Below are 18,201 nucleotides of genomic sequence, written 5' to 3' on the forward strand. Positions count from 1 at the left end.
ATATTTTCTATCTGCAGTCTCTTTCTATGGGGACTGTGTGCGCACAGTTTGATCTGTACACTGCAAGACAAAACACCAGCTGCTGTGCGCCGTAATGTACCTCCCTCCCTGTGACATTAGACTGGACCAAACTCGACCAGGCTTACAGCAGAACACAGCCATGCTTCACAGCCAAATCTGCCGTCGGCTGAGACTAATTTTCATCCAAAGCTTCATTGAGTCTCCAATTATAGAGGCTCATCAGAGCTGTTAATTGTCCTCACTGGTGCCATTCTCACAATGAGAGAGGAGCTAAGAATACACCACAAATACACACAAAAACTAAGACTGACGTGAGTACAAACATATGACAGTTAAAGACTTTTGCAGGGTTTTCAACTCAAAACCCACCGGACCCCAGATGGTGAAAGCAAGACTAGATCCTGCTGGTGCGTACAGTAGATTAAAGAGACACAGATATCTACTTTCAGCCTGTTCAAACTGCATGAAAGCGGAAAGACATTAGCCCACTCTGGAAAAATGGTGTGATAAGAATCACCCCGTCTAATTCTACCATATTAGTTGGAGTAAGCTAATCAAAGGTACATATTCACCACACTTTTAAAATGTGTTATTCAATATAGAGGTTGAACAGTATGATCAAACCCTAAGGTCAAAACACAAAAGGACGAACAGACGCTAATTTGGTGGTAAAGCTTAAGCTGGCAGGAGACAAATGAGGAAAGAGGCAGAGTTCTCTGACATTGAGAGTTTATCCGGGCGGCTGCCTTATCTCGCCGGCCAGACAGTTATCAAATGTGATGAAATCTTGGATTAATCCAGGTGGGACGTTGTGTGATCACAGGCATTGGTTATATTTTTAAGTGCTGACGAATGAAGAGCTTAAGGAAGGGGCTTTAAAGAGAAACCTATCTGCTGCGGTCGAGTTTAGGTAATGCCGGCACTTTGAACACAAACCACAGGCGAAATGGGCCAAAGGAAGTACCCGTTATTGACCAACCACATCAAGAGGTCCCGCTGGCTTCAAAACGCTCAGCACATGTGCTCCTCAATCCCTGGAGACCTTCATACTTGGCATGGCATACCTATCAGTCCATGCGCTCTGATGACACAAGAGCGGATGGCAGCTTCAAAGAGATACGGCAGAAAGCGGAATTGGTGAATGTTAAGAAAATCCAATTATGAATAAGTCGCACTAAGAATGTGAAAGGCTTATAATGATTTTTTTCAATAAACTTTGCAAAGCCCTGGCTTAGTGTTTTGTGCCAGACCTGTAGTGTCACCTTAAGATATTTGAGTGATTTTAAATGTTGACTTTGTTTAGACACATAAAGATGATTCTATAAAAGTTAATAATCAATGAATAAATTAATAAATAAATAACTTATTTTAACGACTAATAGATTTTATATAGAAAATCATTACAATTCCCATCCTAAAATGCAAATAAATAAATAAATAAATGTAAACAGACATAAAAATAAAAAGGTTGTATAGACATGTATAAATCAATTGTATGTAAACGTGTGTGCAATACATATATAATTCACTCATACTTTTTTATATATATAATATAATTTTTTTTCAAAATATGCATTTATATATAAAAAAAATTGGGTCATGTGTTATCCATCTAAGTTTCCCCCAAAAAATAGATGGATGACATTTATCTGTGGTATGGGTGATGCAAGTTTAAATTTGGCTTGCAAAAATTCCTGCTTCCATTCTCCATTTCCTTTCCTCTCTCTACTCTGCTCTAAATAAAAGTGTTATATTGGCCGAAAACACTCTTGATCTGAGATCCTTTGAGGTTTACGTGGGGGAGCAAACAAGTAAGTGAATGTAAACAGTGACATCCAAATATCCTAGAGGGTCCAGATATTCAAATGGTAGCAGGAGCAGGTGTGAAATGTTCACAGGATATCAGGATATTCTCAAAGGAGGAGCACGTGTGGGGGACTATAAATAAACGGGAACTAGGGATTCAGTGGATGCATGTTCTGAATGACGCTCAGGCAAGATGATTGCAAAGGAAATATGATGTGGTGCTAACCTTGGGGTTGGCACCTCATCGCGAATACTCTGCGGGTTAAGACGTAGGGAGCTGCAAAACAAACAGCCAAAAAAAAAGAAAAAAAAAGAAGCTTGGTCTAAATGTGAGATAAAAACATTACATGGGAGCCATGCTGATGATGGACAAGCATTAAAAATGCAACACACATACAATACACACATACACACAGCCTAATGTCTCTCACATTTCACATGGTGATAAGAATTATATTATTAAATGTTCTCATATTCATGGTAAGTATTAAATACATTACAATTAAATTTTTCCTGATTAATTTGATTTTTATTATATATACATTATTTACATTCACCAAAGAATGCTAAAATATATATATATATATATATATATATATATATATATATATATATATATATATATATATATATATTATTATAATTGTAATAATTTTCATCTGCATATAAGACTGATTTCTGAAGGATCATGTGACACTGAATATTCAGCTTTGCATAACAGCAATAGATTACATTTAGAAAGAGATTAAAATAGAATACAGTTATTTTAAATTGTAATAACATTTATTTTTTATGTTTTTGTAATGCTTGTGAGCATTAGAGATTTCTTTAAAAAGAAAAAAAAAAGAAAATGACCAACCCCAAAAATCTTATGTTCTTAATGTTCAGACACATATAGAGTACATATTTCATATAATTCATTAAATGTGTTGCAAAGAACAAAACACTAAATCAAAGCACTGTTCAACAATGCTCAAACTGTTTCCAAAGTTTTTGTTCTGCAAAGCTGGATTCATTGGTCCAAAAAACTGAGTTCCACTCCTCTAGTTCCTCTATTCTCTGGCCCAGGACAGACTGCCTCTGTAACAAAGCTTTCTTTACAGTTCCTCAGTCAGGTCAGCCTAACACACATTCCCCTAAGAGCCACTGATGCTCAAACATTTGAGTAATACTTTGCTGAGTTGGTATTTTAGGAGCAGCTTAGGAACAGTATACTGTAGTGTTGCAGATGTTCAATTCTTAAATCCTGTTCTCTGATACCATCACACACCTTGTCCTGCCTGACCTCACTGGTCCTCATGAGGGCCAATTACGTCAAATTAACTGATGCTTTTAGTACTTTGATATATACCAAGTTACTGGATGATTACCATATTCTGGCAGGTCTCACTAGAGTGTTACAGACAGGTGAGTTTGATCAAGGTTGGAGCTAAACTCTGCAGGAAAGTGGAGAACCCCTGATCAGGTCATATTTAGAAGGGTGAGTATAGGAGAGCATAAGTCTAGGTGGATGTCCATGGCATGCGGAGTCCCACAAGGTTCAATCCTTGAACCGCTTTTGTTTAGCCTGTATATGCTCCCACTAAGTCAAATAATGAGAAAGAACCAAACTGCCTATCACAGCTATGCTGATGATAAACACATTTACCTAGCCTTATCTCCAAATGACTACAGCCCCACTGACTACCTCTGCCAGTGCTTTGATGAAATTAACAGTTAGATGTGCCTGAATTTTCTTCAGTTAAACAAGGAAAAACCGAAGTCATTGCATTTGGAAACAAAGTTGAAGTTTTCAAAGTGAATGCATACCTTGACTCTAGGGGTCAAACAACTAAAAATCAAGTCAGGAATCTTGGTGTGATTCTGGAGACAGACCTTGGTTTCAGTAGTTGTGTAAAAGCAGTAACTAAATCAGCATACTATCATCTAAAAAACATTGCAAGAATTAGATGTTTTGTTTCCAGTCGACTTGGAGAAATTTCATGCCTTTATCACCAGCAGGGTGGACTATTGTAATGGGCTCCTCACTGGCCTTCCCAAAAAGACCATTAGACAGCTGCAGCTCATCCAGAACGCTGCTGCCAGGATTCTGACTAGAACCAGAAAATCTGAGTAGTTTTACTCATTTCACTCAATGGCCTAGGACCAAAATATATAGAAGATATGTTCACTGAATATAAACCTAACAGACCACTCAGATCATTAGGATCAAGTCAGTTAAAAATGCCAAGGGTTCACACAAAACAAGGGGAGTCTGCTTTTAGTTATTATGCCTCCCGCAGTTAATCAGTAATCAGTAATCAGCTTTAAGAAGAGATCAGATGTGTGAAGTCACATTTAAATCTAGACTTAAAACTCATCTGTTTAGCTGTGCATTTATTAAATGAGCACTGTGCAATGTCCGAACTGATTGCACTATATTTTATGTATAATCATTTTCTATTCTTAACTGTTTTAAATTAATTTGAAACTTTTAAAATCAATTTTAAATAATTTTCAATGTTTTTAAATTCCTTGTTTTATTGCTGCGATTTTTTTTACTTGTTCGCTTTTATGTAAAGCGCTTTGAATTACCATTGTGTATGAAATGTGCTATATAAATAAACCTGCCTTGCCTTGTCTGTTATAAAGGGTGTTCAGATAAACCACATTCTTCCCTCTCAAATCTCAGTTACAGTGATGCATTTTGAATGCAAGTGAAACTGGTCAGCATTCAGAAAGGTATGAGCACTGACACAAATTAACCCGTTTTGATTTGGGATTACTTTTCTGGGTGGGTGGATCAATTAAATTATCAGTGTGTTTCATGTCGAAAATATCAGTTTTAACGGCTTTACAGCAAAGTTGAAAGACTTGATATAACTTTCAAAAATCAATGGCAGTAAATTACTCTATTACAAATATATCATGCGAAGTAAAAATAAAATGTTCTAAAAAACAACAATAATAATTAATTTGAAAAAGAAAACTTCTGCAACTGAAATCTCTTCACTGTCACTTTTGATCAATTTAATGCATCCTTACTGAATAAAAATATACATTTCTTGAAACAAAATGATAATTTTGACCCCAAACTTTTAAACCGGTAATGTACATATATGAATGTAGACTCACTGTCCTTGTCTTTTTTTTTAACTGAGGCAAGAGTAGAAACGATCCTCTGTGGTAATCCACATTATTCCACGAAAGCTATTGATAGAGCTTAACTTGTATTGAACACAGAACGTTCCTTTAAAATCTAGCTTTTCAAGAGAGAATGAGAGCGAGATTACAGTCCTAGATGTCCTGACACCTCTTCCCTTGAGATATTTCACCACACAGGATTCCACTCTCGCACTGAGCCGTCGCGCTGCCTCGTAAAGGAACTTCATCAAAATTCATCCTCAGCTTGAGATCTTGTTAACTCTAGATGATTAGGGTTTTATGAGTGGGGAATCTAATTTCGGCTGTGCGCGGTTTAATCTTAATCATCAATTCAGTCCACAAAGCTGAGGGCCGCCCCCTAAACCAGCTGTTTTGAGAAAGTCAAATATTGCAGCTTCATGTTCCTGTCATTGAGGTGTGAATGGAGCCAGATATGACTGGATGAATATCTGAAAAGCATTTCAGAGCCAAGCACTTCACTTTCCCAGAGGAGTCTGTGTTCGGGGATGCATTCATTATGGCCTTCATTCTCAATGTGTATCTTAACCCCGTATGATCACCGGCCGAAACAAACCACAGCAATTTCATCAAAGATGTGAGATGCAGCGATCCCGTAATCAGTAATGATGGAGCCCTTAACGCCCCCCCCCGCGCACATTCTATTCTCTGACGAAATTGCAAGTTCAACCGCTGACAGCCTTGCCGTCCGTGATTGAGGACAGAATCAGTCGGTTTGCCGTCCGTTGTGTATATTTATTTACTTCCAATTACAGTTCTCAGCCCTCTGTGTCAAGCATACTCATATAATACAGTCTTTGTTGAGCAAAGAATACAAAATGTACAAAGGCGTACCTCTGCCATGTGAAGTGTGAGAGACATCTGCACACATCCGCACACAGTCACACAAAGAACACATTGCTTCATGTTACAAAATGTGGTCAAAATGTTGGCAGTCTACAAGCATAGAAGCATTAGCTTTTGGAGCCCCTCAGCATGTGAACCCCAGATAAACAAAGGCAACAGCTGGTCTATCAAGTGCACAAGCCATGCAGAGAATCCCACATTTGTCAGGCTGCCCAATACACTGTCCCGCTAATATCATCATGCATCATGGAATAGCCCTGAATCATCACTAGGCTGCTTCCATTTGGTGCTACAGTCAAACATTCGTTCAGAAGCATGCTGTATCATTTTTAGATTTGCAGCGAACATATGGAAGCTGATAAATGAAGCATGAGATGCTATTAATATGAGCGAGGGAAGCACATCCTCTGATTCCATGATAACGCAATAAAATGAGCTAATCCGTACTTGAACATCATTATGTGATTAATGAGGTGGAAGATCTGAGAGGTCTCATCACTTCTAGTGTGAGATGAATGCACTTCTCTTCAGTGATCTTAAATTACAGATCTGGCCAAATCCACACCACTAGCATACAGTAAGGCCATTACTGTATGGGTAATGCAATCATAAACAACCAAATGAAACTTTTATATAATAATAATAATAATATCAAAATTAAAATGACAACAACAAGAAAGCTCAAATAATAATAATAATGGAATTTAAAAAAATGACAACAGCAATTATTCTTCTTATTACTGATGTTGACATTTTTATCTGCATTTTGGTTAATAATAATAATAATAATAATGTCATTATTTTATGTTTTTAATACTTGCTTACTTTATCTTATTTATTTTTACTTTCTAAGCTTTTCTATTATTGAACAGCACTTAAAAAAAAAAAAAACAGAAATTTTTTTTTTTTAAGTCTGTAAAAAGTCTGCTTTTTAAAATACATGAATGGACTTCCATGTGTTTTTTAGACTTCAAAAGAATCTTGCAGGAATTGTAGCTATTAATTATTCCAAATGACTGAACCACATAATATTAGGTGTCATTAGGAAAATCTCAAAGACAATGCGGAAAGCTTGCATTTATTTTCATACGGCTAACCCAGTTTGTTAGCATGCAATTCAGAAACATTATGTCCCAGGAGTCTTGCTTATTTTCAGCCATGTGACCTGACCTTGCAGCAACCACTTCAGTAAGGGCATACAAGTCACCGATTCATTATATAGTATGTGGTGGAATCAAACGGATCCAGCAAATAAAACATTATGCCAAACTTAGGACAGAGTATTGTCCACAGAGGTTTTGTTCAATTTTGTTTATTAAGCGAATCAAATGTATTTCAAATATGGCAACTGGTGACTTGCTGTGCTGTTGCAAAGTGGCTAAAAGAAGGTTACCAGCATCATGGAAGTCTAGAAGCACCCTAAGCTGGCCCCCCATAGCACTGTTCACCCCTATAGCAGCAGTTACTCACGCTGGCACTGGCCCCAGGAGACACGTGTCCACCCCCAGCAGCAGTCGATGCGGTTGCCGTACCGACACAGCCCATTGGACGAGGCCATCTGCCTGGGCCACCTGTCAGGAGACAGTTTGATCAGACCTTGGCCAATCACTGCACAGAAATCAGTTGCAAGAGAATAACATTGTGCATACTTAGCCATAGAATTACTGTCTGCACATCCAAGCATCCATCCACCAATCAATCCATCCGTCCATTAATTCAAATACTTACTTAAAAAGCTATGACAATTTTTTTGTTGTTGTTGCATTTTTAAAAGATGATGCAGTATATTGTATTGAAATGTTTGAATTAAGAGTTTATCGATGATTCACTGAAATAAATCTCATGCATTATTAACTTTAAATCCGTGCTCATATACGGGACAAGGAAGAATCATAGAAGCTTTAGTAAAGGGTTAAACAAATATGGAGCCATATCAGCCTCAAAAACAATACATTTACGAAACAAAATTCAGAAACACAATTTACATTTACAAAACCCGATGTGTAAATTCAAAACACAATTCATAAATACACAACAAAAAGCATAAATATTTCCCCAAATGCATTTTTCTTACCATAATAAAGGTAAAATGTTTACACAAATATGCATATATCAAGTTCTTGACTTAATTTCTACCACACATTTATGAATGATGTTACATATAATTAAGTATAGATCGTTGAATCTGCATTTGCAAATCGTCACACGTGGGTTGACTGCTTTGAATTTGTGTGCAGCATTTTTGAGACCTTCCTTTTTTGGAGGATGTTCCATTCAGCTTTTAACCCACCAATCAGGTCCATCCTGAACAGATTCAAGAAGCTCAACGCTGTGCTTGTACTGTGCATTGTTCCATGATCAGGTCCTTGATGTAAAGACATTTGAATGGATACTCTTTTTACTTTAGCATCTGATTAAAATTTCTACAAAACCACATTTGTATTTGTGTACTGTATATTTCACACAGATACAGCTACCTGGTTAGCCTGCTGTCTTATACACATAAATTGCACATACTGTTTATTCAGATCAATCTGTTATATTATTAAACAGATGCAAAAAAAAAAGAGCTTTTACTTGTGTATTCATGAATTTTGTTTTGTAAATGTATTATTTTTTTAGGCCAATTTTGCTCCATAATTAATAAGTCTCTTCTGCTTTCTCTTCTCTGTTTAAATGCAGCCAGGTACATTGAGCAGAGGTTTAATTTTAGGTTTTGTGCCGTGCTTTCCCTGTATCTATTACCCATGATCCATTTACGTTACGTCATTTGACCGGTGTTCATTCTCTTTTGCTTATTTTCACAGACCTTAAAAGGTTTTACTTCTTCGCAAAAACATTTGGAGTGCTGCTGGTGGAAAAAGAGAAATCAGTAATCCTGGTGTGCGCTTCCAAGAAACTCTCCGATTCAAAAGCACTTCAGCTGTACCTTCATTTTTAATGGAAAATCAATTGAAACTTCACTGTTGTTTCCAAAGACTGATGTTTTCCAAAAATCTCTCTTGTTCACCCACATTGCTGGGTCATGTAACATATCTTCTTCTAAGAACCTCGTCTTTATTTTCCATAACTTCCCTCTAGCTATAAGCAGCAGGAAAACAGACAGACTTGAACTTATCTGTGCTCTGTGTGTGAATCCAACATCAGCATAAGAGAACTTCTGCTTCTGGTGTGGTAGAGCACAATGATAACTCGCAGTGGTCTTATCTGCAGAACCTGTGTCACCGAGTACAACGGAAGCTTTGTGCATGAAGATAAATCCTCCCTGGCAGACTGATGCAATGGATAAGACAACGGGAACAATAGATGTTAGCTCATGACTCACAATTGTGCTAGAATGGGGCAAAATCACAGACTTCGACAAATGGACACAGACAGATCGGATGGATGGATGGAGGAATGGACAGACGGACGGATAAATATCAAAGATATCAAGATGACTAGGAATTTTGCGCACATGTTGCACAGATTAGAAATTGTGATGGTGGCACTAAATGAGAGTGAGAGTCTGGAGGGAAAATGTTTGCATGTGTAGCCTGCAGAGGAAAAAGAGATTTCAGAATGCCTTTAAGGACACAGCAGTGAGTCCGGGCTCCTGCCTGTCGATCCATTATAAATGGATTATAAACCTGAAACATTCATTTAACACAAAATCTCCTCTGTATGTATAAAATGCATAACTTCTAACCGACTGCAAACATGCAAGACACTGGATCTCTACACCTCATCTGCTATAGTTTCCAGGGGTGCACATGCATTTTACTTATCTTTTTCATACACATAAGAAAGAAAACCAAATAATATATGTAGGTTGTCGTCAAACTGTGTGAATGGCACACACAGCAGAACATATGTACATAAAGCCCCCAACCATTCATCTTCAGTCATTTCACTCGCATTTCTCCACAATACAACGCTTTTTACACTTTTCTTTTTCCATAACAAATACCAAACTAAATGCAGTTAGAAACCACAGAGGCTGCTTCAGTTTGAGGAGATGCTAATTAGTGTCTATTTTCACCCACAGCATTAAATGTTTTCCAACATGGTGCTCTGTAATAATGGCCTTTTTATTTGTAATTAGAATGTTAAAGGATATTCAGTGTAAATATGAATTGCAAAAACATTTATAGCCCTTTTCACACTGCCATTCCGGCAAATACAGCGGTAAAGTGTTCCTGTAATTGTTCCCTGGTCGCTAGATTTGGCACTTTCACACAGCCAGTGATGACCCGGTATATGTGCGTGCTTTCACACACAACCCCTGAAGATCCCGTAACGACACGTGACATCAGCGCGTGACGTGTAATGTACGAGTCGACAGCGCTTGGCACGTTATACTTTCACTGAAGCAAGCAAACGATCTCTGCGTCAGCGCGGAAAGTGAGGAACTAACTGATCTCTGCTTCATTACAGTTTGCACATGTGTTTTCGTCGCGAATGTTGATCTTCCTTCAAAACAGCCGGTAAAAGAGTCGCGCGATAACGCGCGTCATCACTTCGATACCGAATTAGATCTGGCTTTTGTTCACACAGCGCTCGTTCCGGATCGATTACCGCAATGTTACTATGTCCCCGACCCGGGTTCGATTCGGTAATCAATTCCGGGACGTGGTTGCTTTCACACAGAAGGCGACCAGGCAATGTTACGGGAATATTGCGGGTCCGACGTGCAGTGTGAAAGGGGCTTATGAGGATTATTTTTTTCATACATATTTATGAGGAACTGTTTTGGTGTACTTGAACCTTACCGATGAGGCTATATATGGGAACATAAGAGTCAGAAAAAGGTTCAAAAGATAGGAAACATTACTATAAAGCAAGTTATTTCTGCAACAGATTTTACATTGGACAAGGCAATATAGTATTACAATTGTTTATCGTATATAAGAGGAAAAAAAAACTTCAAAATTCAAATGTACTGATATTGATATAAACTTTAGAACTCTGTTATTCTGAAAGAAATTAATACTTTTATTTAACAAGAATGCATAAAACTAATCAAAAGTGACAGTATGACATGTTTAAATAAATATATATATATATATATAAAATAGATACTGTTCTTTTGGACCTAAGGTTTCCTTAAAAACTGTCTCTAAATGCAAGTGAAGTCGTATTTACTCGTGGTCACATTTTGTGTAGCTTTCAATGATTTTCATTTAGAATCTGCTAAGTGATCCGAGGCAAAATACAGAGCTAGATTTGATGCATAGATCTCTGACAGTAATGTAAAAATATTGGACTTGTTCTCAGCTAAAAGTTGCAAGCTATTCTAACAATACCGTTATAAGCATTTTATGTGCATTTAGTTGACGGTGACCCTATTATAACAGCCATTAGGAGGGAATTACTGATTAAAAAAAATAATGTCTGTCTAGTAAAATACGGAGTGTGACAGAGGGGGCTCATAATGTATACTATCATTCATGGTTGGTCTCCAGATGGTTGGAACACCAAAATATGTTCGACTGGCTGCAATTTCAATTTCCACTAACTATTTGACTTTCAGGGAGGACAGAAAGATTGCTTGATGGAGAGCTTTTCAGGACACCGAGTTACAATAATAACCTTCAGCTCTTAACACAGAAAAGCAAGCGAGCAAGAAAGAAGGAAAAGTTGTACCAGAGCGGGACAATGAGAGAAAGACAAATCTCTGTGTGTGCACCACTTGCTCACATGAGACAAGCGATTGCGTGCCAGTCAGCAATCTGCAAACTCTGGGCCTGATCCAAAGAGACACAGAACTGAAAGAGAGAGAGAGAGAGAGTCGCCCAGCGATAAAACGGCACTGAGCTAACTAAAGTAACAAGGCTGTCACAACAAATCCCTCGTCCACCTGAGAAAGCGTCTTTCCTCACCTTGTTAAAGATGCAGCTATAACACAGTTTCAATTTCCAGCTCAGTCTGGCATTAGCGGATCAAACAAACGACAAATATCTACATAATGCAGTTCTGCAGCTCAAACGAGGCAACCGGGTCACGAAAATGAGTGGTAGATGCCGGTAGATCTCAGTGCACTGACATGTTTATTCATGAAGAATTCAAATTTCTACTCGTCTGCGGCAGTATGACACTCTTCATGTGGTTCAGTAGTGAGTCTGCACATGTATATGAATGATGACATGCAGCCGGGCTTCGGTGCAAGTTCAGTGGGGTATAATTACAACCCTTCACATTCCTGCGCCACCTCCACAGGCTGCCAGACAATTAGACACGCGCCTTTGAAACACGCACTTGACAGTTGAGCTGTCTTCATTCGCCGGCCTCAGTACAGAATACGTGCCTCTGCAGACTGACACACCAGTCAAGCAAAGTGCAAGCTAAGCGGCAATCAGACACAGCAGGTACCAGCCGAAAATAAATGCTCCTGTGGCTGAAGAGACGGATTTATGAATCTCCCACTGCTTCTGAGATGTTTGTGAGCATTTGAAGACAACTGTTCTCAACGGATGTGAGTTTTATGATGGTCAGTAGTTCAGTTAGACAGCAGTCTGGCTGATAGGGTCGGAAGTCCATAACTAGATTCTGAAAAATATTGACAATAATGAAAAGTGCATTCTTTTGATAAGCGAGAATAATAGGAATTGTAACATTAAATGCAATAACATTAGACTTTCTTCCATTATTAAGCATGGAAACACAGCAGAGGAAATGCAGGCCAAAGTGCCAAAGTTTCAACTCTGACCTTTGATTTTGCATGAAGAGGAGATGGAGGACAAGTAAAGAAGAACTGGGGTCAAATTCTGCTCTTTGAGACAATTCAGATGATGAAATCATTTGAAAGACCACAAGGAGGGCCAACCGGACATGTGGATTTAAGTTAAGCCCCCTGAACTGGCGCGTAGCACCCCAAGACTAAGGCCCCGTCCACAATGAGACGGAGCTTACCCCAATCAGATCTTTTTTTTCCTTTATCTCAAGAAATATCCGCATCCACACGAAACCGCATAATGATGTAGTATACATGCCAGACCAGTATGTGGCGCTGTAATTCTGCCACAGAGATGCACTAAAAACAGAGAAGAAGACTTGGACTATGCTCGTAAACCTTGCGCGTGGTACACAAACGAACATGGAACAATACATTTATTAATCAGTGTTAATGTTAGTTAATAAAAGACAATCGTTCAGTTTTTGTTCATGTTTTTGTTGTTGTTACGTGACGTAGAGGGGTCTGACTAGGGGGGAGATGTGGGCTGATGACGTCATCGTTTCATAAAATATATGGATTAGCCATCCAGATGAAAACGCAAAGACGGCGTTTTCAAATTTATCCACGCCGGATCCATGTGGACGAAACGCCTATCCGATAAAATATTTGTGCGTATTCACAGAAACACGTCTCCGTGTGGACGGGGCCTAAGTGAGGGAGTTACAAAATATATTAGGACAATTAGGGATGCCAGGATATTACGTCCTACTCCAGTGAGTCCTAGAAACCCAATGCTCAATGTCCAAAATCCCGTGTTGGAAGATTTTTTTAAAAGTTGGACACTTTAATGAGTCTGTCTGTAATAAATTACTCCTGTTATCACGTCAGCAAATGACAAGCTGGCGGTTTAGCAGCGAGTCGTTCCTCAGGTGTAGTATAAGCCATTAGACAGGCGCTTAACGGCCCCTGTTAAGGGCCTGGAGATAATGAATGGGCCCCTCACAGTGCACTCATGCACTATATTCTTTTATGAATTTAGATCAGGACAATAAAGCAGGTTTATAAGCAGGGCAAATTGGCAAATAATGGCCCTGGTGACAAGCAAACTCCATCACGACTGAAATTAATAACGTACACCAGCAGGTTAATGTGCACGTTCATTACAGTGGGCAGCTCCCGCTCCTGAAATGCCAGCGCAAGCCATGCCCTGCAGAAATAGCATCAATATTGTGTCTGTGAGTTACACAAACATTAAGCACATGATGTATGGGATGACACAGAGAAGTTTGAATGTATTAGAAAACAATGAATTGCAGAGTCTTGACTTAATGGGCACGCTAAGGTCATTTGGATAAATGTAGACGAACAAACAAATATGCATTAATTATTCATTATGTCTCTAAAAGAGTGCTGGTAATGTCGTAGCAAAAGCCCATTATTAATGTCCCCCTAACTATGTGCAGATGTGTTCGTAAAAGCGCATCATAGCTGTGCTCTGCCTCTGGGCAACTGGCAATGATAAATAAGGGAAATATGAAGAAGGAAAAGAACCAAGCTTGAATATTACCACAGAAAGTACTTCTGCCAGTGAATAAATTTCCAGAACATTTAGAAGGACAGCTATTGCTGATCTTGCCAAAAGGACAAAATGCTTCCCAGCAGAGCAGAAGACAAAAGATGCCATAAAGATCACTGAAGGGGTTGCATTCACAAGTCCAAACTTGGGTGGCAGGTTTCTCAGGGGAACACCATGTGGGAACTGGCTGACTGTAACAGTGTGAAGCCATGCTTTTTCAACAATGATGTAATAAGGCGATGCATATTAATGCATGATAAAATTAGGCGATGCATTCTTAATACATGACGTAATTAGGCTATGCATTTGTAAAACATGCCGTAATTAGGCAATGCATACTTAACTTAATAAGGCTATGCATACTTAATGAAGCTTTGCAATGTAAATAAATGATGTTGAAATGCTTTTTGAAATTCTACTTTTTTTCTCCATAAGGTGATGTATTACTGTCCATTTATAAAGAGTAAAATTGTAGGGCAGAAATCAGTGCTGAGCAACATGAAGAGAAAAAGAAGAAGAAGAGATTTGTATTAAGACCAAAGATGTGCATTCAAAAAGCAAAGAGGGCCAGTTTCAATTCTGTGTTGACTTTATGTGAATTTTTATATACTTTAACATGCAGCACACATATAATTTATTAATACATGAAGTATTACCGTTCATATTTAATGAGTAGACATATTTAAATAATGCATACTTTAATGACATAATTAATCATTGCATAATAAATGATGCGATCCAGCATTGCACGTTAAATAAAGGATGAGTCACAATAAGGTGACAGTTTGCACTTTAGAACTTACTTTAAAAGCAGTAACACACAATATGACAGGAGAGATCAATGAAGCCCTGTAATAATCTCCCTACAGCAACCCATTCTTTTAAGCTTTTGAATGTCTCTTTTATCTAGCACATCTAATTCAACTATCATCTCACCAGCTGAGGGATTCATGAACTACACTGTGTGTCAGTTTAGTGAGACACCTAAAATGTGCAGCGCAGGTGGGCTTGCAGGAATGGACTGAGAAACCTTGCCTTAAGGTATAGTGAGGTACATCTACTGAAGTACATAGTTAATTTTGAGCATAGACATATGATCTCCTTTAATCACTATGAAGCTTTAAGCAGATCTGAATCTCTGGCACGTTTCTGTTCTCTACATATTTCACATTACATGTTGGGGCACGATACAACCGGGAACGCATGTGCTGACAGTCCAAGAGGAAGACTTAAGTGATTCTTAAACATCTATTTATGTATTCAAAACATACTGATTACATTTTGCATGCATGAAGATCTTTAAGAGCAGTTCACAAGTTTACCGTTTGATTGACAACACAGTAACAACAAACTTTAAGCCCATCCTAAATTTAACTGATCACACCAGGACTAAACTTGAGGCGTCTGGGGTTTAATGCTTTCGAAAGCGCTGCAGTTCATTTTAATTCAAAGTGTGACTTTTTTTTTTTTTTATAAATAAATCTTGAGCATTTCTGTACACAATCAGCTTTAGAATGGAAAAACTTTCCTCGGTAAGGATGCCTATAGATATTTTAGGTTTTGTTATTCATTTACCCTGTTACTCATAAAAAACTGTCAAAGCATAATTACTTTAAGAATGTGAACTCTTCAAATACAAGTGTCTCCTTGATTTTTATCACATTATCTATGAAACTTGTTAAGGCATGAACTTAAACACTCAACCATGTTACGATGATTTTGTACAGCATCCAACTGCTCATTCAAAACTGAATGCTTCAAGAAATATCAGCATTAAATTTTCTTTCTAATAAACACATTTAGTGTTTTGACCTTGAATACAAGTGTAGTAATGGCTTCTAATAAATTAACTGTAAAACTGTCAAAACCTGTTACTCTTAAAGGCACAGCAATAGTCCAACATAGTGATATTTTGTATTTAGCTTAAGATGATACAACGCAACTTAACACTGACAGAGATTCCTTGTCTGACAGAGAAAGCAGTTTACTTTAAAGTCACATTTAAAAAATAAAAGAATGAACCATAAAATTACTCTTATTAAAAACAAACTAAAACGTGTCTCCACCAAAACACATTGATTTCGGTCGTCTACCCGTTTAACTGAGGTCTCACCTGCCATCGAAGTCCGCGCTCACTCCGAAGCAGCAGGTCCAAATGAACATGAACTTTATGATCCACATCCTCGTGCTCGAGCGGTGGTGTGTATCCAAACGTCTCCGCTGCTCTCCTGTGTGTGGAGGGGAATGATGGTGAGGTTTAGATCCGTCAATATTCAAAGCGGGTCGAACAGACTGCTGCTCGTCTGTCTCCTCCGCTGGAGAGCCGTGGACTGGGGCGCAAAGTCTGCGCGCGCCTCTCTCTCTCTCTCTCTCTCTCTCTCTCGTCCGATAAGGAGAGACGGGAGCGCTTACTCCACATACCCAATTACTCCAATATAATAATAATAATACAAATATATATGTGTATGTGCAACATCAAATGTGACTGTATATTAACTCTAAATTTACTATCATGAATTAATAGATATTATTTTGATGGATGACGTCTGTGACACTTGACTTGAGATAGCCTTCGTGTGAAAACATAGGTATGAAGTAGCCTACACATTAATATGTTAAATTCAATGTGCCGTTTGTCGTAAATTTACCAGTAGAAACAGTCAAAATAAGTCATTCAACAAATGTTTTTTAATGACATCCAATGTCAATATGACTGGATTATATCACGTTATTTAATGAATATATATTATTGAGGATGAATGACGTTTGTGATACTTGAGGTAGGCTACTTAATGCATGTATATGTATTGTGTAAGTTGGTGTATAAATAAAGTAATAGTTACTATTGTTAATTAATATTAGTAATAGTTATTATTACTACTATTAGTAATAGTTACTATTATTAATTATATATATATATATATATATATATATATATATATATATATATATATATATATTTCAAAGTAAATTCTACAACAATTATTTTAAATATGTTTTACTGTAGGTCACTTGTCTTATGATGCTAATAAGAAATCACTGGTAAAGGTTTTTGTTGTTGCAGATAGGAGAGAGGAGGTCACCTGCGTTTGTCACTTAAAACTGCTGAAAGCAAGATTTATGATCCTAACTCATCACTTGAGTTTCAGGTCTCAAGGAGTCATAAGCAGGGTTTCGTCTCATTTTCAGTTTCCCCACAACTTTGGTCAGAGGGCCTATGAAATAAGCGTCTATGTTTCAACTCCATTTTCATTGGGTGAACACTTAGACATGCAAGTATGCCAGACCACATCTATATCTGGAGCCATCTCAAAGCAGTATAATGCCATATTCATGCTGGTGCTAGATTACAGAAAAATGACAAGGAAACAGCTCACATTGCAGTGAGTCTTGTGAGATATTAGAAAGTCACACTCAAAGTGTAATATGTACTCAACATATCTCCTGTGATGCAGGACTGTTCATTTCCATTTTAAAGGGGGGGTGAAATGCTCGTTTTCACTCAATATCCTGTTAATCTTGAGTACCTATAGAGTAGTACTGCATCCTTCATAACTCCAAAAAGTCTTTAGTTTTATTATATTCATAAGAGAAAGATAGTCTGTACCGATTTTTCCCGGAAAAACACGAGTGGCTGGAGGCGTGGCGTGTGGGCGGAGCTAAAGAATCACGAGCGCCAGTAGGATTTTGCGTTGAGAGCGTTTGGAAGCTGTGACTTTACCTTGAGGAAAAACAAACCATGGCTAACAGTGAGATTTAGCGTATATTTATGATCCAGAATCAGATCCAGAGGCTGAAATTTAACAACAGCAGCATCAGCAACGACGTCTCTATGTGGTATGTGGAAACTGTATATATTTGCTTAGCGGTTTTGGAAAATGACTAAGTTCCACTTTGTCGTCTTTTTTTTTTTTAAGCTGTACATGTGGAAAGTGCAGTTTGATGACAACATCGCATGATGTTTACTTGATGTGCTTACGCGCCGATAGCTAAGTTAACAATATTAGCAAAGATATTTGAAGCAGTTTTACTCACCGCCTGCGGTTCCAACACACAATCGTGACCCTTTTTCGTTGGGATTGCATTATCCTTAAGAAATAAACGATGTGCAAATCCGTCGTCAAACTGGGCCTTG

The 18,201-nt window shown here is 38.0% G+C and overlaps 1 protein-coding gene across 4 annotated transcripts in view; it reads right to left on the reverse strand.

The window, feature by feature from the left end:
- The window catches only part of LOC128017650 (nephronectin), a 38,380-nt gene extending 21,988 nt beyond the window's left edge, over positions 1-16,392 (reverse strand). Inside the window, exons 1-3 of one of the 4 annotated variants that reach the window (XM_052603117.1) lie at positions 16,180-16,391; positions 7,306-7,406; positions 2,054-2,104 (exon numbers count right to left, since the gene is read on the reverse strand). In XM_052603117.1, the coding sequence (XP_052459077.1) occupies positions 2,054-2,104; positions 7,306-7,406; positions 16,180-16,247 (220 nt within the window). In that variant the 5' untranslated portion in view covers positions 16,248-16,391. Of the gene's footprint in view, positions 1-2,053; positions 2,105-7,305; positions 7,407-16,179 lie in introns of all 4 variants that reach the window. The other 3 variants (XM_052603105.1, XM_052603113.1, XM_052603098.1) reach the window with 3 other exon arrangements.
- Between the last annotated feature and the right edge of the window lie 1,809 nt (positions 16,393-18,201).

Source organism: Carassius gibelio, chromosome A1 (assembly GCF_023724105.1).
Source record: "Carassius gibelio isolate Cgi1373 ecotype wild population from Czech Republic chromosome A1, carGib1.2-hapl.c, whole genome shotgun sequence".
NCBI lineage: Eukaryota > Metazoa > Chordata > Actinopteri > Cypriniformes > Cyprinidae > Carassius > Carassius gibelio.